This window comes from Hoplias malabaricus, chromosome Y (assembly GCF_029633855.1).
Source record: "Hoplias malabaricus isolate fHopMal1 chromosome Y, fHopMal1.hap1, whole genome shotgun sequence".
NCBI classification, from domain to species: Eukaryota; Metazoa; Chordata; class Actinopteri; order Characiformes; family Erythrinidae; genus Hoplias; species Hoplias malabaricus.
In genome coordinates, this window is record NC_089820.1 from 68,365,074 (window position 1) to 68,390,075 (window position 25,002).

General features: G+C 40.9%; 1 protein-coding gene across 1 annotated transcript; it reads left to right on the forward strand.

Moving 5' to 3' along the window:
* Nucleotides 1-10,965: 10,965 nt before the first annotated feature.
* Nucleotides 10,966-18,443, forward strand: LOC136679577 (macrophage mannose receptor 1-like). The gene is made up of 9 exons (XM_066658187.1): nt 10,966-11,014; nt 11,708-11,899; nt 12,327-12,446; nt 12,580-12,666; nt 13,419-13,472; nt 14,886-15,248; nt 16,861-17,193; nt 17,344-17,688; nt 17,784-18,443. Exons 1-9 carry the CDS (start codon nt 10,978-10,980, stop codon nt 18,143-18,145), a joined length of 1,893 nt encoding a protein of 630 aa, XP_066514284.1. The 5' UTR covers nt 10,966-10,977; the 3' UTR covers nt 18,146-18,443.
* The last annotated feature ends 6,559 nt before the right edge of the window (nt 18,444-25,002 follow it).

The following is a 25,002-nucleotide window of genomic DNA, read 5'->3' on the forward strand; positions in this document are numbered from 1 at the left end:
GAGGAACAATTCCAACCGAACAGGACAAACATCATCAGCACACCGTCAATAAGCAGTCAAATTACAAGATATATTATAGCAAAAGTAACAAGCGAAGTACGAAATATATTTTATCCACAAAAGTCCAAGTCATCAATAAAAATCCAAGTGAACCCCAAGAACAAAGGAACAATTAAAGTGAGGCTTTAATCTACGTGTATAATGCGCTTCACAAAGAACCGCCGAATATGTTATATAATAAAATATGGCTGGGTATGTAATCCATTAAATGTGTGTATTAAACACCAGGTGCTCTTGTTCAAATAGATGGACCAGTTTATGCAATTCTCTACCACCCTCTAGTGAGCACAAACGTACTCACCAGTCATGTAAACAGCCCTTAAAAATAGCACAACCTCTAAAACAGACAAAACATGAAATACTGAAGATAAAGTTTCAATGTAATACACAACAAAACCCTGGTGGGAACAGCATCCACCTAATTGCGGGAACAGCATCCGCTAGCGGGAACCGCACGTCGGGGTCACCAATTGAAGATAAAAATGTTCTTTTGGACCTTTCTCAAAGTAATTAAAATTTAGAAAATATCAAAAAGGTCCAAAATACACCCTCCCTCTTCAGGGAGGCGTGTTCGTTACGGAAGAGTCGCAGACACCAGTCGAGTGAAGTTCAAAGCAAATCAAAGTATTTATTTAACAATACTGGATCCAGGAGAACAATACATCAAGAACAGTTTAATACCCCTCCTAAGTAAAAGCTCTGACCTCTCTAGATCTGACTCCGACAATTATACCCCATATGATGTAAACCCTGCCGGTGAGGCGTTTTCTGGCTGATTAGCGTATATTAATATGCATAATTTCACGTGTTAGTACTCAGCTCTTCACGTGCAAGATTCAAGTGCATGCCGTGACCCCGAAAACATTCGTTATGGCCAGGCTGACAATGGGCCTCTCTTCCCAAGACTCCTCTCCCATGAGGCCGAAATTTAGGGAGTCCTAAATGCACTTTCAAGGTCAACAACATGCCCCTACACTTCAGCCCTCCTGAGCCAACACTATGATTGATGTCAGTGTGCTCACATCTGTTCAAGGTTAGACGTTTAAGAATTAAGAATGTGTAAATATCACGTGAGTTATCATGCCATATCGTTAGTCGTGCAGGATCAAAAAATGTTTAACTACATGTGTAAATGCTGGTTAGTCATTCATATAAATGCATATAAGGTACAAGATTTCACACAATGAGTATGTAGTTATAAATGCTAATTTTAACTAATCATCGTTTAAGGATATTTGTCCACAAACACAAAGTAATAAAATAGTTTCCCACGACACCACCTTGCACCCAATGATTCCAGGTAGGCTCTGCACCCACTGCGACCCTGAACTGGATAAGCACTTACAGATAATGAATTAATGAATGAAGAACTGTTTTTTTTTCTTTCTTTATTCTTTATTTAAGCTTGCGTTTTACGTTGAGGAGAACCCTCATTTAATCTGAAAGTCAAATTTAAAATAACCCTATGAGATAGTGGTGAGTTGAGCTTTAGAGGAGCAGTTCACAATGAATAATAACTGTTTTATAGCTAGCAACATGCTCAGAATATTCAGGTTCTAATTAAATCTATAAAATCCCCATTTTTGTCATTTTTATCCTAGTTATCAATTTACTAAAGACACAGTGCACAAAGGAAGAATAAACTGCAGGCAAATACAATCAAAATACACGTCTCACCTACACCTGTCATTTCAGTTCTGCTTCATTAACTAGAGAGCACTTTTACAGACTTTTCATCTGCAGACCAGAGAATGTTCAAGACTTTCCACCTCATTGAGAAGATGATGAATCAGTCTGAGGCTCGAGCGGCGTGCAGAACAAACTACACTGACCTGGTCACTGTGTACAGTGATAAAGACAATACTGCACTCACTGATCTGGCCAAGACGTTGACTGAGCGATATTGGATTGGTCTGAACTGCAATCAGCCAAGCTTTAAATGGTCTAATGGTAATGATGTTAAATTTAGTGATCTGACATGGGACTGTGGGGCAGGGCTCTGCTGTGCTGCTGTGAAGGTGGATGGGTCATGGGAAAGTCGTAATTGCACAGAGAAGAAAGCTTTCATGTGCTGTAAACAAGGTAATTACTGACTGTTAATTGTATGAACTGTATATTAATATACTCACTGATATTTCTGATAAAAATCAAGCTCTAATTCTGAGTGTCACTTTTATAAGCATCAGTTTCTGAAGCTTCTGAACAGTGACTGTGATACAGTGGTAGGAACAGCTGTGCAATGGTGTAATAAACTGATCTGCAGTTTGAAACATCAGTGTGGACTGGTCACACAGCAGTTCTCAGATATGAATTATGGTGATTGTATATCATTGCTGTCCAATATAAATTATGTATCTCCAAAAACAGTAATTTACAGTCGACGTCATGAGTGTTTCTAGCCTCTTTTTTAAGTTTTGAGTTAAAGCACCTGTAAAAATATGAGGAAAATGTCTTTTTTATGGTTATCTCTCATAAATTAAAAAAAATAGTGTGCACGCACACACACTCGAGTGCAGGTTTTCTGACGACTTGTGCTACTTGTCGAAATGTGCTACTATGCAGCTCTGCGAATGCTCAGACCCAAAATATTCATGCTTTTTATGTGATAAATCTTTTTTTAGTCTGTGTTATAGTCTGTGAGTCTGTCATATCCTCAGAATCTGCATATGATCTTCATAATATTGATAACAGATTATTAGAATCAGGGTGTGATTTGAAAAAGACTAGCCCACAGCAGCTCAGTATTTTAGGAAAAAATGCTATAAGTTGATATTAATCTATTTATTTGTCTGTTATTAGTTTAAAATACTCATTATTTGTGTTATTTTTGTCAGTTGTTTGGCAGCAGAAAGAGGGAAACTGTGAGAAGAATGGACAGCAAAAAGCAGGTGAGAAAGTTGACAGTTAAAGTTAGTGAAGAGCACATTAGTGATAAAGCCATGACAGCTTTTGTTTTCCATGTGTCTGTGTGGGTTTCCTCCGGGAGACTGTCTGTGAGGAGTGTTGTGTGCTTTCCCTGTGTCTGTGTGGGTTTCCTCCAGGTGCTCCGGTTTCTTCCCATGCTCTAAAAACACATGTTGGTAGGTGGAATGGAGACTCAAAAGTTTCCATAGGTGTGAGTGTGTGAGTGATTGTGTGTGTGTGTTGCCTGTGAAGGACTGGCGCCCCCTCCAGGGTTTGTTTCTGCCTTGTGCCCAGTGATTCTAGGCTCCCGACCCACCGCAATCCTGAACTGGATAAGGGTTACAGATAATGAATGAATGAATGAATGAATGAAGAACTAGATGCTTCTCTCCATGGCTCTGCTGTAAAAACAAACCCCTACACATCTCTACAACTAACTACAAATAACAAATACAGCAGAAGAGTCGGTTACCAAACAGTGAACTTTGGACAGAGCCCCTTCTTCAGCAGCACTGCTGTGTCTGATCCTCTCCTACCAGTGCAGCACACACTAACACACCACAACAGTGGCAGAGTCACCGCTGCACTGAGCATGATCCTCCACCTAAATCACACCTGCTCTGTGGGGGTCCTGACCTTTGAGGAACAGGGTAAAGGGGGTAAACAAAGGGGGCAGAGCAACAGGTGGACTCCATCACTCAACACAACACACAACCTGCTGCTGAATGTGTGGCAAAACAGCGTGGTCTAAATGCATCTACCAGACAAGCTTTACATGTCTGTAGCACTTTTAACATCCTGTTTTAGTGTGTGTGTGTGTGTGTGTGTGTGTGTGTGTTCCCTACTCTCGCCTCCAGGGAAGACAAACCAATTGGTCACATCACATTTAGCCTCAATGATGTGCTTCAACCTTTTTATTTCTTGCTGAATTTGGCTTGTAGGCTGTCTCTGTCACTTCAGAGAGTTTATATCTTGTTTTAAAATCCAATCCAAATCCTAAAGTCCTCAAAACCATATAAAATATTAAAAAATATATTAGTCCCACATTAACAATGAGTGTTATTTTCAAAACACAAAGCCCACACATCAGTCTGCCCTCAGGACGACGGGTCTCAGAGTCTTTGATCGAATGTGTATTTATTTATAAGATAACAACATATTAAAGTAACACAAATACATATTTCACCTTAAATTTACAGCTTCAAAATCACTGTGATGCTCCACTGAGCTGTAACATGGAGAACAGAGCCTCTGTCATTGCTTCTCCAGGCTCAGCACGGCAGAAAGTGCACTGTGTAACTTTTGGAGGAGGGTAGTAAACCATCCCCTGCTCTGTTCCTTATGTTACAAAACAGACTTTAGGTTTAGATATTAACAGAATCCGTTTTTAATATGGCTGCCTCCATGTGGGGGACCCATGCTTCAGAGAATAAACTGTATTCATCAGACATTTCAAATCAATTTGATTGTTGTTCCTGTTCATTAACAAATTCTAAAAATGATAAATAATCACTTCCATAAATAAATACAGTGGAATTATAGAGTGGTAAAATCACATACTGCTACTTTAATGATCCACAAGTGACAGGAATCTTATTGAAGATTCTCTAAGTTTGAGCTTCACAGACGGCTCTGAGTTGAGAAATCTCCGTCTTCTGTTTAAATGCTCTCTCTTTGCTGCTGTTGGTCCAGGTCCCTGGGGGCAGTTTAATGGACTTCATCAGCTCAGTGAGTCGATTCTGTCCAATCCTCACCCACAAAGGCCCGGAGACACGCCTCCTTTTCAGCTCAAACCCCACCTCTTTCTGGTCCAGCTCAGACTCAATGCTCAGGAGATCTTTCCTGTTCTCTTTCTTGCAGTAGTCCAGAGCAGAGCTCCAGCTCATAGGCTCAGCACTCACATGGATGGAGGCTGACGGAGGAATAAGAGCAGAAATGAATTTATCAGAAACTGATTTGTGTGTGTGTGTGTGTGTGTGTGTATGAATGCTGAAAACGAGTGATTGTGAAGTCTTGACTTACTGCGGTAGCACAGAGCAAACTGATTATTTTTGCATGGCGCTGAGTTCCATTTCCCATTGATCAGACGTGTACAGTTTGATGATGATGCTTGAGGCTGATACATCCCCCAGTTCCTGTAGGCAGAGTATCCTCCATCACTCCACTCCCAGTCGTCCCTCAACAGACCGATCCAGAATGATCCACTGCTGTTCCTCCCTTCTTTCTTCACTTCTTCATTTTGGGTCTGATCTCTGATGCTGACCAGATCAGTGTAGAACTTCCTGCAGTGACTCTGAGCTTCGTACCAGGTCAGATTCTTCAGAACTAAACTATAGTTGAAGGTGGGGTCAGTAGCATCTGTGGAGGTTAAGGAATATAAAGATAGGAATAAATAATTAATAGACTGTGGCAGAATTAATTTGGCTGATGTCTCTGTAGTTAATGATCAGTAGTTACCTTGTTTATAGCACATGAAAGTTCTGTTCTCTGTGCACTTAAGACTTTCCCATGATCCATCAGCCTTCAGAGCAGCACAGCAGAGCCCTGTCCCACAGTCCCCTTTCAGATCACTGAATGTAACATTATCACCATTAGACCATTTAGCTCTGGGCTGACTGTGGTACAGACCAATCCAAGGTGGATCAGTCGAGTTCTTGACCAGATCACTGAGTGCAGCATTGTCTTCCTCACTGTACACAGTGACCAGGTCAGTGTAGTTTGTTCTGCACGCCGCTCGAGCCTCAGACTGAATCATCCTCTTCTCAATGAGGTGGAAAGTCCTGAGACGACTTTGATCTGCAGGAAGAAAACCTGGAAACACAATCTCTGGTTAATGTACTAGAACAGAACTGACTTCCTGTTTTCTGAAATGTCCTGTTAAAACCTTGTATATTATGATCTTTAAAAAAGTACATACTTTTTAAATTTTAAACATCCCCCAGGACATTGAGGCATTACTGAAGTCTTAAAAAGGCTAAAGCACTGTCGTTGTGTGTAGTTAGAGTTAAATAATGACCCATTCCATAAGAGACAAACAAATAAATTGTCATTTTAAAGCACTTGTATGTTTCTTCCTCCTGTGTCAGAATGATTGACTCCCCCCATGACACATAGACCTTCACCTTGAAATCCTTGATGGATGGACGCTGACGGAGGTATAAGAGCAGAAATGGATTTATCAGAAACTGATTTGTGTGTGTGTGTGTATGAATGCTGAAAACGAGTGATTGTGAAGCTTTGACTTACTGCGGTAGCACAGAGCAGACTGATTATTAATGCATGGCACTGAGACCCATTTCCCATTGGTCAGACGCGTACAGTTTGATGGTGGTGCTTGAGGATGACTACTTCCCCAGTTCCTGTAGGCAGAGCGTCCTCCATCACTCCACTCCCAGTCGTCCCTCAGCAGACCGATCCAGAATGATCCACTGCTGCTCCCCCCTTCTTTCCTCACTTCTTCATTTTGGGTCTGATCTCTGATGCTGACCAGATCAGTGTAGTTCTCCCTGCAGTGACTCTGAGCTTCGTACCAGGTCAGACTCTTCAGAACTAAACTATAGCTGAAGGTGAGGTCAGTAGCATCTGTGGAGGTTAAGGAATATAAAGATAGGAATAAATAATTAATAGACTGTGGCAGAATTAATTTGGCTGATGTCTCTGTAGTTAATGATCAGTAGTTACCTTGTTTATAGCACATGAAAGTTCTGTTCTCTGTGCACTTAAGACTTTCCCATGATCCATCAGCCTTCAGAGCAGCACAGCAGAGCCCTGTCCCACAGTCCCCTTTCAGATCACTGAATGTAACATTATCACCATTAGACCATTTAGCTCTGGGCTGACTGTGGTACAGACCAATCCAAGGTGAATCAGTCGAGTTCTTGGCCAGATCACTGAGTGCAGCATTGTCTTCCTCACTGTACACAGTGACCAGGTCAGTGTAGTTTGTTCTGCACGCCGCTCGAGCCTCAGACTGAGTCAACCACTTCTCAATGAGGTGGAAAGTCCTGAGACGACTTTGATCTGCAGGAAGAAAACCTGGAAACACAATCTCTGGTTAATGTACTAGAACAGAACTGACTTCCTGTTTTCTAAAAATTACTGTTAAACTTTGTATATTATGAACTTAAAAAAAAAGTACAAGTTACAAACTTATGTACATTTTTTAACAGCCCCCAGGACATTGTGGCATTACTGAAGTCTTAAAAAGGCTGAAGCACTGTCGTTGTGTGTAGTTAGAGTTAAATAATGACCCATTCCATAAGAGACAAACAAATAAACTGTCATTTTAAAGCACTTGTATGTTTCTTCCTCCTGTGTCAGAATGATTGACTCTGCATGGGTTGTTCATTATTAAAACACATCCCCACATTTACTTATGGCAAGAATGTTGATGTACCATTCACATGGAGCCAATGTAAACTAGATCTTTGTCTGCAGTGCACATAGGGTTTGTTAATATAATCAATAATGACAGCCCTAATCTTCCTGTTTATGTCCAGTGCATGTTATTAGACCATATTTACTTAGAATGTAAGGAAAATGGTCTCCTGAAGAGACTCCTGGAGAGACATTGTGGCCTTGCCCTTAAGCGAGGTAATGCCTCACACTGCAGAACTGGAATCTCAGTCTCAAAAGACAACCTTCAACTCGCCAGATGTGAGACTGTGAGACACTCCCTCGCTTAAGGGCAAGGCCTCCCTGTCTCTCCTCTGGGAAGAGGAAACTCCAGGCAGGAGTCTCACTCGAGTGTGGGAGGCTGGATCTATGGGAGCACAAGCAGAACAGTGGTCCCCCCATGACACATAGACCTTCACCTTTAAATCCTTAAGGGAAACTAAAAATATAGTTTTAATGTTGGGTTTATATCAATATAAATTCTATTAATGAGGCTCTTTAGCCTCTGAATGATGGGGAAAGTGTAAATTCAGCATTAGATCTTTTAAATAACCTCTGTTTTATTATCTATATCAGGTGTGTAACAAATAGTGATCATCGAGTGACCATTGATTCTGTACTTTTACATACTGTACTTGAAGTACTCACAGCTGCATTAACATCCTTTATTTTATTAATATTTCCCTGTGTACTCTCTAGCATTAGAACTTTAATCTGGTAAAATCACCCCTAGATAGATGTAGCACACTGAGAAAGTAGAGCATTACTACACTGTAAAGGACATGGTCATTTAAGATTTGATGTTTATTCCATCATTTCTTCTTGATATTAATGATGTCTACACAGTAATAGTTCATAAAGTCTGGATATTTACCAGAAAGCAGGAGGAGCAGGACAGAGATGAAAGTCATGGTAATGCCACGTCCCTCCGGTGCTAAGCTGGTTCCCGACTGGATTCAGAAAGATTTACAGAGGCAGGAGCACAGCTGCAGTCTTCGTGACGGGCTGCTGTCGCTGAATCAGTAGCATATATTTAATCCATAAAAATGACATTTATTATGGTGATATTACATATTCATGAGTGGGCGGGGTGTTCAGGAGCACACTGCTGTCGTTGTTAGTGGGTAATAAAAGCTTTAAGCAAAACTCAGAGTCCAAAACAAAGACAGTCTCCGAGTTAAATGTAAATGAAACCCATGACGCAAACGAACACAGAAAGAAGGCCTTCTAGAGAAGTGCGAAAACAAAATAAAAAACTGCAGACGATGACTTACAACAACCGATGAACATCTAGAACCTGGATAATCTTATAATAACGTCACACAAACCTAAGATACATGTTCGTGTGTGAACTATGACAATATTCTGGATCTTCTCTTCCAACAAACATTCATCAAACATGAGGTTAAACCTCACAGGCCTGGTATCATTGCTCATGCCAGTGAAATATATTATAATATTACGGATGGTTTCCGTGATGCAAATCTATTTACAGTCGTGATGATGTTTCTATGAGCAGCCCTTGTTTTTACAGGACACACATTTGCCTTTAGTTTCCACAGCTCTCCTCTTCTTTCATAATTTTACAGGCTCCAAACCGCTCCCATGTAAATCATCGACACTGAAACTACAGCTTGTGTTTACAAAGCAGTGAGCTTAGATTAGAAGCAGATGTAGTGGAAACAGTAAAGCACACGTTGTGGTGGCAGAAACACTACATTGACAGGGTCAATGATTATTAATTATTATTAATTAATAATTAATTATTTTATTCATTTTGCTAAACTCCTTGTTTGGGAGCCGTTAAATAATATGTAGTGTCTTTACCTGTCCAGTTTTAGCTTGGACAATTAGGCCATCTTCACATATTATACAGCAGAATTATTCATTCATTCATTCATTCATTATCTGTAACCCTTATCCAGTTCAGGGTCGCGGTGGGTCCAGAGCCTACCTGGAATCATTGGGCGCAAGGCAGGGATACACCCTGGAGGGGGCGCCAGTCCTTCACAGGGCATAGAGGCACTTGATTAGATTCTTCTCCTCATGTTACGTTGTACATTATTGGACTGAGCAAGTGTGTGTTTGTTGATTTTAAAGGTTTGTTTACTAGTACAGTCTCAGAAATAAACTGTGACTGTGTTGGTACCTTTTGCTGTCACTTGAGGTTTATACAGGTACCACATTAATACCACTGTTGTACCTTTAGTGACAAATACGTACCTGTACCCTGCCTTATTTTCTGACAGTAGTGTTTCTAACGATTGCAGTCAGAAATAAAGAGTGGTGACAATTTAGTCACAGCCCTAAACAATCACTAGATCGGTGAATGATTTCTTTTTAGTGCAGTGCACAATACTTTAAACAGTAAATTATTTTTAAGTAAAAAATGTTGTATATTTTCTGTAGTAAATGTCATTTATGTAGATTTCAGTATCTACTTGAGCACAAACATCTAACATAAAGTAATCATAAATGTTATATGACTCTGTACTGTCTCAGTCAGCAGTAAATAACATAAGGAAATGAGCCCCTGCTAAAAATAAAGAAATGAAATAAAATAAACCAAACGTCACACTCCTTTGAGAAGCGCAGCCCGTCGTGTCTCTGCTCTGAATGTGGTGAAGTGATAAACTTTGGTGTGGTTCAGATGTAATGTGAACATGGAACAATGGGCAGATGAAGATGATTTATCACTGAATTTTCATGAGTAATAGTAATAATAATAATAATAATAATAGTAATAGGTTACATGTATATAGCTCCTTTCTAATACCCATGATTTACTCGATGTTGTTTGAGGTTTGAAAGGTTTGGATGTTGCTTTTTAAAACCATTTACATTTCACTCTCTTAGGAGGGTAAACACTTTAAACCAAACACAAAACTAGTGCAGATATTTACAGCGTGGTTCTGTCAACTTTCATAAATTTGTTTACCAGCTCCTGCCCACACTAGGCCTGACTGCTTCACGAGCATTATCTTCAGCATTTGAATAGTTCCACCTCATTCAGTGACACGCTCTTCATCAGGTGAGAGTCTTGTTTACCTTTGTCTTTCTGGAAATGTCTCTGCTACTGATCCGTTATAAAATAATTAGGATGTTATTAGTGAACTCACTATTTTTAATCTGCATTTGACAAAATAGTTACGGCTGTGAGCTAAATCCTCTGAACATTCAGTCTGATACAGTACATCATGTGCTACAGGTTTTAAAACAGTGACGTCCATCTTGGTAAACTACTATTATAATATTATAGGAGAGACATATGCAAAAATAAACAAATAGCAGTGAAATAACAGTGTTGATTGATATTTAAATAAGTTTATTAGCAGTTATAATAATATGGTGTGGACTGATGGAGATACAAAAACAGAGATAAACAGAGATAGATGCAGATAGAAATGGTGATATGTCTTTGTTGTTATAGTTTCAGTGCACAGAAACAAGCTGCAAATCAGTTGTGGTTTTCATACCCCTGCCAGGGACTTTTTATCCCCACGCCGTGCCCTGTCCCTCGTTTAAAAGACACTAAACTGTGAAGTTTAGCGAAAAGAATACGCTCTATTTTAAATCCACAGACACCAAACCTGCGCTGGAGGGAGGGGTTTTGTCACCATGGCAGCCGTCCTCATCTTCCTCATCGTCTTCTCAAGTAAGTTTATTTACATAATGAAAATGATGTGTAATAAACCTAATCCTGCTCCACCAGCCAGTCACTCACACACCCGAAGAGTTTGATGAAATTAACGTAGCACCATAAATACAGTGACGTAGCTTGGGGGCGGTGGTGGTCGCTACCTGATTTTGGGCGGCGCATGCGCAGACCTTCGTGCGTGTAGTTTTCAGCAGCAAGGACTGTTTTCCAAAGCAAAGAGATGCTTTATATTCAAGAGTGAGTAACTTTAATCAGACAGAAAAATGAGTTAGCGTTTCCTCACTGTCCTTTACAGTTTTAAACAACGGGAACACCGGCAAAGTGTGTTTATTTACAACTTACTATCTCCGTGTTGAGGTATTGTTCTGTTTAAACAAAACGTGACGAATAACGACGTGGGACAGACGTGACGTTCAGACAAAAAAAGGGCTGTGTCTCTTTACAATTGCTCCAACAAGATATGATGTTTTGCTCATGCGCAGTCCAAATCGGTCAATCTAAAATGGAGCTTGTCGTTTCTATTTACATTTTTTCACAAACTCAGTTTCCCGTCTAGAGGTCAAGTTTAGCAGATTCAAAATTCCAAGGTCAAGAATCTCCTCCACATAGACGTCAAATAAACAATAAACAAATTAATAATAATAACAACTGTTATGGTGAGTTTGATGTGCTCTCTCTGTGTCTGCGTAGGTTTCCTCCGGGTGACTGTCTGTGAGGAGTGTGGTGTGTTCTCCCTGTGTCTGTGTGGGTTTCCTCTGGGTGCTACGGTTTCCTCCTACGCTCCAAAAACACACATTGGTGGAATGTGTGAGTGTGTGTCGCCCTGCGAAGGACTGGCGCCCCCTCCAGGGTGTATTCCCGCCTTGCGCCCAATGATTCCAGGTAGGCTCTGCACCCACTGCGACCCTGAACTGGATAAGGGTTACAGATAATGAATGAATGAATGAAGAACTGTTTTTTTTTCTTTATTTATTCTTTATTTAAGCTTGCGTTTTACGTTGAGGAGAATCCTCATTTAATCTGAAAGTCAAATTTAAAATAACCCTATGAGATAGTGGTGAGTTGAGCTTTAGAGCAGCAGTTCACAATGAATAATAACTGTTTTATAGCTAGCAACATGCTCAGAATATTCAGGTTCTAATTAAATCTATAAAATCCCCATTTTGGTCATTTTTATCCTAGTTATCAATTTACTAAAGACACAGTGCACAAAGGAAGAATAAACTGCAGGCAAATACAATCAAAATACACGTCTCACCTACACCTGTCATTTCAGTTCTGCTTCATTAACTAGAGAGCACTTTTACAGACTTTTCATCTGCAGACCAGAGAATGTTCAAGACTTTCCACCTCATTGAGAAGATGATGAATCAGTCTGAGGCTCGAGCGGCGTGCAGAACAAACTACACTGACCTGGTCACTGTGTACAGTAAGAAGGACAATACTGCACGAGACGTTGATTGAGCGATATTGGATTGGTCTGAACTGCAATCAGCCAAGCTTTAAATGGTCTAATGGTAATGATGTTAAATTCAGTGATCTGACATGGGACTGTGGGGCAGGGCTCTGCTGTGCTGCTGTGAAGGTGGATGGGTCATGGGAAAGTCGTAATTGCACAGAGAAGAAAGCTTTCATGTGCTGTAAAAAAGGTAATTACTGACTGTTAATTGTATGAACTGTATATTAATATACTCACTGATATTTCTGATAAAAATCAAGCTCTAATTCTGAGTGTCACTTTTATAAGCATCAGTTTCTGAAGCTTCTGAACAGTGACTGTGATACAGTGGTAGGAACAGCTGTGCAATGGTGTAATAAACTGATCTGCAGTTTGAAACATCAGTGTGGACTGGTCACACAGCAGTTCTCAGATATGAATTATGGTGATTGTATATCATTGCTGTCCAATATAAATTATGTATCTCCAAAAACAGTAATTTACAGTCGACGTCATGAGTGTTTCTAGCCTCTTTTTTAAGTTTTGAGTTAAAGCACCTGTAAAAATACGAGGGAAATGTCTTTTTTATGGTTATCTCTCATAAATTAAAAAAAATAGTGTGCACGCACACACACTCGAGTGCAGGTTTTCTGACGACTTGTGCTACTTGTCGAAATGTGCTACTATGCAGCTCTGCGAATGCTCAGACCCAAAATATTCATGCTTTTTATGTGATAAATCTTTTTTTAGTCTGTGTTATAGTCTGTGAGTCTGTCATATCCTCAGAATCTGCATATGATCTTCATAATATTGATAACAGATTATTAGAATCAGGGTGTGATTTGAATAAGACTAGCCCACAGCAGCTCAGTATTTTAGGAAAAAATGCTATAAGTTGATATTAATCTATTTATTTGTCTGTTATTAGTTTAAAATACTCATTATTTGTGTTATTTTTGTCAGTTGTTTGGCAGCAGAAAGAGGGAAACTGTGAGAAGAATGGACAGCAAAAAGCAGGTGAGAAAGTTGACAGTTAAAGTTAGTGAAGAGCACATTAGTGATAAAGCCATGACAGCTTTTGTTTTCCACAATGATTTCACACAACCAAACTGAGCATGAACTGTTTATTCTCCACAACCACCTCTTACATTTATTTATACTTCTCAAACGCTTTTGGTTATTATTATTATAATTATTATTATTATTATTATTATTATTATTATTATTATTATATATTATTATTTATTTATTTCTATTTATGTAATTTTCAGTCAATTTCAATTTATTTGTGTATAAATAAATATAAAATTAAAGTAATAAAGATGGAGACCGGACAAGAGCAGGAAGAACCAGGAGAGAAAACAGACCTGTAGTGAGTAGTGGCAAAACAAAACAGTAACTGTCAAAAACTTCCTGTTCACAGTATAAATATATTTATGTCATGGAGGGTGTCCCTTCTCCCTTTATTTTTTATTTATACAGTACCTCTCTTTTCATCTTATCATTTTAATCAATAATTCATTTACAGTACTTTCTCCTTACTTCCTCCTTCACCAGTATGGAAATAATTCTCACACAAAAGTGTATGTGTGTGTGTGTGTGTGTGTGTGTGTGTGTGTGTTCCTAAAATCGCCCCTGGTCGAAGTAAATGTAAAAACCAATTTTACTCCAAGTGATTTTGGAGTGTTTCTATTCGTCATGAAACGTTCACAGTGTGAAGGACAGCTGCTGTAAAATTGACGAATCTAGCTGAGGGTTTTGGAGTGAAGAAGTGAGACTTATATTTTTACACAGTGATAATCTGAATCAATATTCAAATTTATATAAATGCTGTTCAAGCCATAATTAACACAGATTAATGATGACGATTTAAATTATTATACATTTTTTATTATTTTGTTTGATCCATCTTCAATATTCAACAAGGGTGGTACAGAGGAGCAGCAGGTAATGTCTCTGTTACAGCTCCAGGGACCTAGAGGTTGTGGGTTTGAGTCCCGCTCCAGGTGACTGTTTGTGAGGAGTGTGGTGTGTTCTCCCTGTGTCTGCGTGGGTTTCCTCCAGGTGACTGTCTGTGAGGAGTGTGGTGTGTTCTCCCTGTGTCTGCATGGGTTTCCTCCGGGTGACTGTCTGTGAGGAGTGTGGTGTGTTCTCTCTGTGTCTGCGTGGGTTTACTCCGGGTGACTGTCTGTGAGGAGTGTGGTGTGTTCTCCCTGTGTCTGCGTGGGTTTCAAAAACACACGTTGGTATGTGAATTGGAGACTCAAAAGTGTCCGTAGGTGTGAGTGTGTGAGTGAATGTGTGAGTGTGTGTCACCCTGTTAAGTGATTCCAGGTATGTTCCGGACCCACTGCGACCCTGTACTGGATAAGGGTTACAGACAATGAATGAATATTCAGTATTACTCTTTCCATCCTTACATTTCCACAGATGTTGCTGCCCATTTCATTATTTACCAGTTAATCCCTAAGAGTATGCCCCATTGTGAAGCTCAGAGACACTGCAGGAAGCTCTACAAAGATCTGGTCCACATCAAAGATCAGAACAGCAACGGATCGTTCTGGGTCTGTCTGCTGAGGGATGACTGGGAGTGTATTGATGGAGGATGCTCTGTCTACAGGAACTTGACGAGTGGTCAGCCTCGAACATCATCATCATCATCATCATCATCATCATCATCACCACCACCACCTACACCACCATCATCATCATCATCAAACTGTTCACATCTGAATAATGGGAAATGGGAAGCAGTGCCATGCCCTAATGCTCAGCCTGCTCTGTGCTACCGCAGTAAGTCGTAAACACACACACCCTCATTCTCAGCAGCTTCCAGAATAAAACACACCTCAGTGCATCATTTTATATTTTTACATTGATCTAAATCTTACAAACCAGGCCCAGTAGCTCTCTCCCTCCGTTGCCTGCTCAGCCACAGCTGAGAAACAGCATCCGGAGGCGTTCGGGCGATGGAGAGACCTCGGAACATTAAAAAGCATGAACTTTAAAACTTCAAACTGCACACGGTGTACACAGGACAGTGAATGTGAAATGAGAGCTCAGATTCAGTAGAGTTAGTCTTCCTCGGTTCATAGTTAATAATTTATCACAAAATGTTTCAGAAGTAAACTGGGTCCCTCTTGTGGTGCTGGATCGGTGTGTCATTTTGGTGCCAGTTCAAATCGACCCAGCTCAGACGAACAGTATTTTGATCAATCAGTCAATCAATGAATTAATTAGGGGCGGCACGGTGGTGCAGCAGGTAGTGTCGCAGGCACACAGCTCCAGGAACCTGGAGGTTGTGGGTTCGTTTCCCACTCCGGGTGACTGTCTGTGAGGAGTGTGGTGTGTTCTCCTTGTGTCTGCGTGGGTTTCCTCTGGGTGACTGTCTGTGAGGAGTGTGGTGTGTTCTCCCTGTGTCTGCATGGGTTTCCTCTGGGTGCTTCGGTTTCCTCCCACAGTCCAAAAACACACATTGGTAGGTGGATTGGTGACTCAACAGTGTCCATAGGTGTGAGTGAATGTCTGTGTGTTGCCCTGTGAAGGACTGGACTTATTATTAATACACAAATAAATTGAAATTGACTGAAAATTACATAAACAGAAATAAATAAATACTAATATATAATAATGCCCTGTGAAGGACTGGCGCCCCCTCCAGGGTGTATTCCCACCTTGCGCCCAATGATTCCAGGTAGGCTCTGGACCCACCGTGACCCTGAACTAAGCGCTTACAGATAATGAATGAAAGGATTAATTCATTAATTAAAACTGAAATTCTACATAAAATTCAAATTCAAAATCCTTATTGTCCCTAATTTGGCCAAAATGTAAAAATAATCCAATTTTACCCCAAATGTAGTCAAATCAGACAACACATATTTGGCATCTGAAGTTCTCTTCACTAATAGTTTACAGTGATGTGATGTTTATAGCGTTGAGCAAACCACAAACCTAAATTATTACTTCATTGTGCATCAGCTTGTAAAATGATGTCTAACAGATTTGGTCGTGTAGTTTCTGACACAGTAGGACACAGTGTTATCTACAAAAACTGGCTTAGATTCATAGTGAGCTCAGGGTCGTGGCTGTTGTTACCATCATCGCTTTTTGCCACTACTTTAGCAAGTTTACTTCAGAAAACCCAACACTGTTTGTGGCAGGTCTATGTTCATTAATGCACTTTACACAGTGAAGTAATTGTTGGGGGTGGATCTGTCTCAAAACATTCATAGCTCCAGTAGAAAATGAAGGAATCACATTTCACACCTGTGTTTAGAATAAAGGAAATATTTCAATATTTCTGAAACACCAAGTGCCAAGAATAACCACATACATCACATCCAGCCTTGTGACTGTTCTCTTACTGAATTAAATAAATATTTTTTTATTTTATTTTCCACAGCCTTCGACAGGAGACTCCGAACTTTCTACATCATTGAGAAGCAGATGAATCGGTCTGAGGCTCAAACAGCTTGCAGAGCCTACTACACTGACCTGGTCACTGTGTACAGCGAGGAAGAGAACACTGTGCTGAGTGGTATATGCTCTGCCTGGATCGGTCTCTATCGGAATCAGTCGAATTGGAGTGGGAAATGGTCTAATGGAGATGATGTTACATTCAATAACATAACAAACAGGTGTGGATCAGAGCCCTGCTGTGCTACAGTGAAGGCTGATGGTCAATGGGATTCTCTTAAGTGCACAGAGAACAGAACTTCCATGTGCTATAACCAAGGTAACTGCTGACAATGCTTAGAGAACCTCCTCCTCAAACTCACTCTGTTCAAAGTGTTTTCTTGTTTGTGTTCAAGTGAAGCACCATTAGGTAAACTCCATTAACTTTAACTCTAGCAACTTTAATGTGTCTATTTATTTCTGTCCACAGATGTTTCTGACCTCACCTTCAGCTATAGTTTAGTTCTGAAGAATCTGACCTGGTACGAAGCTCAGAGTCACTGCAGGAGGAACCACACTGATCTGGTCAGCATCAGAGATCAGACCCAAAATGAAAGTGTGTACAATGAAGGGAAAAGAAGCTCCACGCCGTTCTGGATTGGCCTCCTGCAGGATGACTGGCAGTGGACTGATGGAGGACGCTCTGCCTACAGAAACTGGGCATCTAGTAAACCTCAAACTTCATCACCACAATCACCAGATTGTGTACAGTTGAAAAAAGGGTCGTGGTTCTCTGTGCCGTGCAGTAAACTGACCTCTGCCCTGTGCTACAGCAGTAAGTCAAGACTTCACCAACACTCTCTCATCCTCAATATTGTTCAACTTTAACTCTAAAACATTCTCTTGTGTTTGTAACTCCGTCTCTCACAGCGTACATCCATGTGAGTAATGAGCCTATGAACTGGGAGAGTGCTCTGGACTACTGTAAGAAAGAGAACAGGAGCAGTGTCCTGCGCATTGAGTCTGACCTGGACCAGAAAGAGGTGGAGAGAGAGCTCAGGAGGAGGGGTGTCTCTGGGACTCTGTGGCTGGGGCTCGGACAGAGTCGACTCTTTGGGTTCTGGATCTGGACGAATGGGATCTCTGTGGGACCCTTTAGTAACTGGGTCGGTGGGAGAGCACCAGAGGCTCCACTGTCTCAGAACTGTGGGGCAATCGACACAGAGCAAGGCTTTAAATGGCGCGATAGAGACTGCAGGTCAAAATACAGGGTTCTGTGTGAAGAAAATTAATCTGAACCAGTTCACACACTAAGACAGGGCTGATTTAGCTACTCTTTTAGCTCCTCTGCTACATTAGAGTTTTAGTAAACGCCTGCAGTGCTCTTCCTTTAGAAATGCTTTCTGTTTTGTTTAAACTAAAGGTAACGTATTTATAAAAGAACTAATTTTTCTAATAAACTAATAAATAATCTTTTATTTATCTCAACACAAAGTGTGATTGTAAAGATATTTGAGCTCGGATACCATTTATTTGAATGAGTTGGGGTTGTAATGAGTGTTTAAAATAACGTAATCACAACTTGTAAAATGCCACATTTTCTTTCCAATAAATAAAAGTTAAAGAGGTTTTCATTTGTGTGAGATGTGTTTTGACTGAAAAACAAGCACCGTTTCTCAGTGAATACTGTGTAAAGCTTGATTTGTGGATTATATTAATATGTTTAGGCGGCACGGTAGCAGGTAGTGTTGCAGTCACACAGCTCCAGGGACCTGATTCCCACTCCGGGTGACTGTCTGTGTGGTGTGTTCTCCCCGTGTCCGCAATCATTGATTGGTGGAGTAGAGCTAGTCACTGTATAGAACTGTGTACCAGCCCCTACCTCTGCACAACCCCAGTTACAGTCTCAGACACATTCAGAAGAGAGCGGTTCTACAGATGAACTCTCGACGAGGCCACAGCTGTTCACTGAAAACCGTTCCAGGTGACGACCTCATGAAGCCGACTGAGAGAACGGAGAGAGTGTGTGAAGCTGTCATCAAAGCTACAGGGGGCTACTGTGAAGAGTCTAAAGTATTAAACATATTCTGCTTTCTTTAACACTTTATTGGTTCATAATTCCATATGTGTTCCTTCAGAGTTTTATGTTGTTGCAGGAATCAGAAATAAAAGTCAGGAATAATAAAGACCACTCAAACTCAAACAAAACTTTAATATAAAAAATATTTATTACCTTTTGTACCTTTATCTTTTGTGCTTGTGGTGGACGTAATGAAAGTGGAAATGTAGAGTTCACAAAATGTTTGTGAAAAAAAAAAAGTAATAAAAAATGTAAATATTTATTATTTCGCGGCGTGTCACAAATCACCTCAGTTTCTGAACATGGTTCTCATTAATGAAACAACAATTAACTGTTTGTAGTGTGGTGTTTATCACCTGCTGCAGTGAAGGTCTGCGGACACTAGACGGCCACATTCACAAACTGCTGCAAGAGAACACACCACTTACCAATGTTTGGATTTATTTATTTATTTATTTATAATAATTATTTTATATTTGATTAAATGACTGCAGTTAAGTACCTGTATCTATTCGCTCATAAGGACAAACTTTAATTAGCCACTGATAAATACAGTCTAATTAAACAATAACTGAAGTGACTGTGAGATCCCTGCTGCTGCAGTAAAGGGCCAGTGTTCTAAAGTTTCTGTCCTCTACTTTTATTTCACAGTCCATGGGCTGAGAGGAGCTCCAAATCCCCCAGTTATTCTTCTGTTGCACAGAAATATAGATTTTTTAAATAAATAATTATAATAATACACTTTATTTATACTCGTCTTTCATGACACTCAAGGACACTTCACACTTCAGCAGTTGTTACAGGGGACGAATAACAGAGTAAAACAATAATAAACTTAAGCTTTTACAGATAGAAATTACAGATTAAATGTGTACAGTCAGAAAATAGCTATTCATCCCCTGTAACTGCTGAAGTGTGAAGTGTCCTTGAGTATTGATGGAGAATCCACTTTTTCATAGATCAGGCATGGGACATTTCCCCAGAGGCAAAAATATACAGACATGTTACTGCAATAAACAAATAATATAGAAAACATGTTACTGCAATAAACAAATAATATAGAAAACATGTTACTGCAATAAACAAATAATATAGAAAACATGTTACTGCAATAAACAAATAATATAGAAAACATGTGACTGTAATAAACAAATAATATAGAAAACATGTGACTGTAATAAACAAATAATATAGAAAACATGTTACTGCAATAAACAAATAATATAGAAACATGTGACTGTAATAAACAAATAATATAGAAAACATGTGACTGTAATAAACAAATAATATAGAAAACATGTTACTGCAATAAACAAATAATATAGAAAACATGTTACTGCAATAAACAAATAATATAGAAAACATGTGACTGCAATAAACAAATAATATAGAAAACATGTGACTGTAATAAACAAATAATATAGAAAACACGTGACTGTAATAAACAAATAATATAGAAAACACGTGACTGTAATAAACAAATAATATAGAAAACACGTGACTGTAATAAACAAATAATATAGAAACATGTGACTGTAATAAACAAGTAATATAGAAAACATGTTACTGTAATAAACAAATAATATAGAAAACATGTGACTGTAATAAACAAATAATATAGAAAACACGTGACTGTAATAAACAAATAATATAAAGACATGAGAATTATTTTAAACAAATGAGTTTTATGGCAAAAAATATTACAATGGTCAAATGGATACTTGAGTTTAAAACTCAGGCCTGAACTCTGTGGGAAAAAAGGCAAATGGTAGCATGAGAGTGTTTGGTACAGCGTGATAAGACATCCATAGAAGATAAGGATGACCTTTTAATTGGGCTCCTATAATACACTGCATACCTAGAAGATGAGGGTATCATTTTAATTGGGGTTCTATGGAATGCAACTTAATTTAAAAAAAATAGGAGGGGCGAGATGATCTCACCCCAAAAAGTGTATGTAAACTGTGGTCTTCAGTATCTCATTGTGAGTGATTCTGCAGGAGGCTTCTGAGACTGCTCTCCAATGCTTTAAGAAAATAAAGAGCCTGCTGATCTTCCAAGAAGTCGTCTTCATCTTTCAAGTATCTTTAAAAAGAACTAGAAACTTTTATTTGAACTTATTCTTTTAAGTATTATAGTTTAGACTAGATATAAGATTAATACGTCGTGGTAAGGACATTTTGGTGGCCCGTACTAAGGGGACTCTGAGAGACCCCGACCGGTGGCAAAAGATCGTTATCAGCACCAGAACTTGTGCATTTCGTTTTGGGGGTGAGAGAACCAACCTCATCGTAGCGCATCATAAAACGGGTAAGCAGAGCCTTTTTTCATATAAATTCTGCATATTGATGAGCTTGTCTCTCTGCCACAAAAGGTTGTAATGCAGTTCGTTATGTAAAGAAGGCTTATTGGAAGAGAGGCATGATTAAAAAACTTTTGAAAAAAAAGGAGTTTAAAGGAAAAAACAGCCTTAAAAAGTCCAAAATTATACAAAAATACAGTTGTTGGTCCTTTAAAAAGCTGCTGAGACTTACACAACTGCAGAGTGGAAGCTCAGGGAAAAGGCCGCAAGCATAAAAAGACTAAAATACTTAAAAAAAACCCTTGGCTGAATAAAAAGTAATAATAAGAAAGAGAAAGAGCTCAGAAAAGAATAGATAAAAAAGAAGGAAAAATAAAAGTGCACAGAAAGAGAGAGAAAAATGTGCATGAAAGGTACCAAGAGTTAAAGTGTTGTGTGTTTGTTTGTTTATGGTCAAGTAATGGTTAATAGTTAAGTTAAATAAAGAAAGGATGCTGCAGATTGGATTAAGCCCTCTTTATTAGAGGTGGGATTAGCCCGACCGTAAATCCTGAGAAATTCACTAGGTGATTTTTGGGTCAGTTTGATGAGAAACTGGAGGTGTGATACTGAGATTTAATTAGGGGTGCCCACTCAAAACACTGTTGATGAACACTGTATTGATGCTGCCTCTCTTTGAATTATTACACTTCATAAGGAGCGTAAATTAAAAATAAGGAATAAAGGTATAAGAAAATAAGTAGAGGTAGAAAACAAAAGCATGCTGTTAAAGTGTGAATGAGTCGACTATGAGAACTGTGTTGAATGTTGAAAGTGATGTGTGTGTGTCACATCCTGGCACTTTCTTGTTTATTTTCTCCGTCTATCATTGTTCCTATCTCCGCCCTCGTTTCTCTCTAGCTCCACCTTTGTCCCGTCTCTGTTCCGCCTTCTTTACCTTCGTTATCTGTGTCAGGTGTTTCGTGTTAAGTTCGTTTATTTAAGCCCTCTTCCCTCACTTCCTGTGATCGGTCATTTTGTTTTCGTTGTCGTTTGTTTCTGGTTTCTCGTTCCTCATTCGCTCTCTTATTCCTTTCATGACCCTCTAGTTTGTTTGTATTTTGTAGCGTTTGTTTCTCTAGCTTGTTTTCTCATTTCTCGTGCCTCGTTCTGTCTCCTGCCTGTTTCACGCCCCAGACTTGTAGTTTTGTTTCCTGCTCGTTAATGTTATCTCGTGGTTCTCTTCAAGTTTGTTTCGTTCTGTTATCTCTTCATTATTAAACTATCTGTGTCGTAGCGAGTGTGTCCGCCTCCCGTAAATTCTACTCCTCACGTCCCCACCGTGACAGAATGACCGATCAAACTAAGGACACAGCAAGCACGGACTACCCGTTTAAAAGAGGTGTTATTCGCAGAACTCCATTCTGCACAGGCCCCAAGGATCCGATAGAGGAGGCTTTAAGAGCAGCCACGGAGTGGAGTCAACGGCTCCAGAACATGCCCGGCGCGGATAATTATCTTCGTTTCAGGAATTATCTTCGTTTATTCCTCGATTCAGGAATCGAGTAATTTCTCCAGCGGGAATCGACGGAGCCGGAGGAGAAAGCAGGCTGGAGTCTCCCCCTCGCTGGAGGATTATCCCCTCAGGTCCGGGGAAATTCTTGGGGGGGGGGGGGGGGAGTTATGGGTAGGGGCTGTTAGCCTCCTACCTCAAGACAACGGAGGTGAGGCTAACAGGGGCGCACCTCTGGGGGAATCCCTCAAGAGTGTGCCCATCGGTGCCCCTAAACCCGATAAATCCTCAACTCGTGCTCGGCGAGCAGCACGAGCACCTGCCTCGCTGGACGTTTCAACTCCTGTTCCCGTAAGAGCGGCACCTACGGCCTCCGTGAACGTCGTCGCAGATCCTTCTGCCTCCGTGGACGACGTCGCAGATCCCTCTGCTTCCGTGGACATCGTCGCACATCCTCCTGCCTCCGTGAACGTCGTCACAGTTCCGCCTGCCTCCGTGGACGTCGTCGCAGTTCCGCCTGCCTCCGTGGACGTCGTCGCAGTTCCGCCTGCCTCCGTGGACGTCGTCGCAGTTCCGCCTGCCTCCGTGGACGTCGCCGCAGGTTCCCCTGTCTCCGTGGACGTCGCCGCAGGTTCCCCTGTCTCCGTGGACATCGCCGCAGGGCCTCCGGTCTCCGTGGACGTCGCCGCAGGGCCTCCGGTCTCCGTGGACGTCGCCGCAGGGCCTTCGGTCTCCATGAGTGCGGTTCCCTCAGCCACTCCTACTCCTGTGACTTTGGATTCGGCCGCTTTTGAGCCTGAGACTGTGGCTACGGCCGTTTCTGCTTCTGAGACTGTGGCTACGGCCGTTTCTGCCCCCGAGACTGTGGGTACGGCCGCTCCCGGTCATACCCGTAGGACGGCCCCAAGGACTTCGGGGGGCCGATCCCCAGAACTGTGCCCAGGCTGGTACCTCAGACATTTCCTCGGACATTTTCCAGCCCTGGGCACCCACCTATTGTTTTTGTTCCAGTGTCTGTTCCTGTTCTGGTTCCTGTCTCTGTTTTTGTTCCTGTATCTGTGTCTGCTTTTCTTTCACTTCCAGTCCCTGTCACTATACTCGTGTCAGTCCCTGTTAAGGTTATGGTCCCTGTTCCCCTGCCTAGTCCTGTCCCAGTTCCCTTGCCTCAAGTCCAGTCCCCTGTTAGTTCTATCCAGTCTATGTTTCAGTACCCTGTAAGCCCAGTCCAGTACCCTGTTAAAGCCTCTGTCCAGTCTCATGTCCAATTCCCTTTTAGTCCTGTCCAGTCTACAGTTAAACCCTCTGTCCAGACCCATGTCCAGTTCCCAGTCCCGTCACGTGTATCTGCTCCTGTTTTGTCTCAGTCCCCGTTCAGTGTTCAGCCAAAGGTCCAGTCACGTGTGTTTTCTCCTGCTTTGTCTCCTGTCTTCTCTCGTTTCCTGTCTCTTCTTTCTAGTTCTGTCCAGTGTCCGTTTAAGTCTAGTCCCTTGTTCCCATTTCCTATCTTGTCTTGAATCTTTTGGTTTCCTGTTTTTGGTTCTTCTGGCCCCCTCCTGCGCCAGCTCCTGGAGAGTCTCGTTTTTCGCGCTCCGGGAGTTGCACGTCTTGGGGGGGGGGGTGTCGGTCACATCCTGGCACTTTCTTGTTTATTTTCTCCGTCTATCATTGTTCCTATCTCCGCCCTCGTTTCTCTCTAGCTCCACCTTTGTCCCGTCTCTGTTCCGCCTTCTTTACCTTCGTTATCTGTGTCAGGTGTTTCGTGTTAAGTTTGTTTATTTAAGCCCTCTTCCCTCACTTCCTGTGATCGGTCATTTTGTTTTCGTTGTCGTTTGTTTCTGGTTTCTCGTTCCTCATTCGCTCTCTTATTCCTTTCATGACCCTCTAGTTTGTTTGTATTTTGTAGCGTTTGTTTCTCTAGCTTGTTTTCTCGTTTCTCGTGCCTCGTTCTGTCTCCTGCCTGTTTCACGCCCCAGACTTGTAGTTTTGTTTCCTGCTCGTTAATGTTATCTCGTGGTTCTCTTCAAGTTTGTTTCGTTCTGTTATCTCTTCATTATTAAACTATCTGTGTTGTAGCGAGTGTGTCCGCCTCCAGTAAATTCTACTCCTCACGTCCCCACCGTGACATTGTGTGTGTGTGTGCTTAGTGAGTTTAGAAAAAAAGGAGTGTCTTGCCGAGAGTGTGTTCTGGTAAACCCCACTGTATGGGGACAAAAAACTGTTTACACAGTCACGTCATGGGGACCTCTTGCGGTATGGGGACCAAAAATCAGGTCCC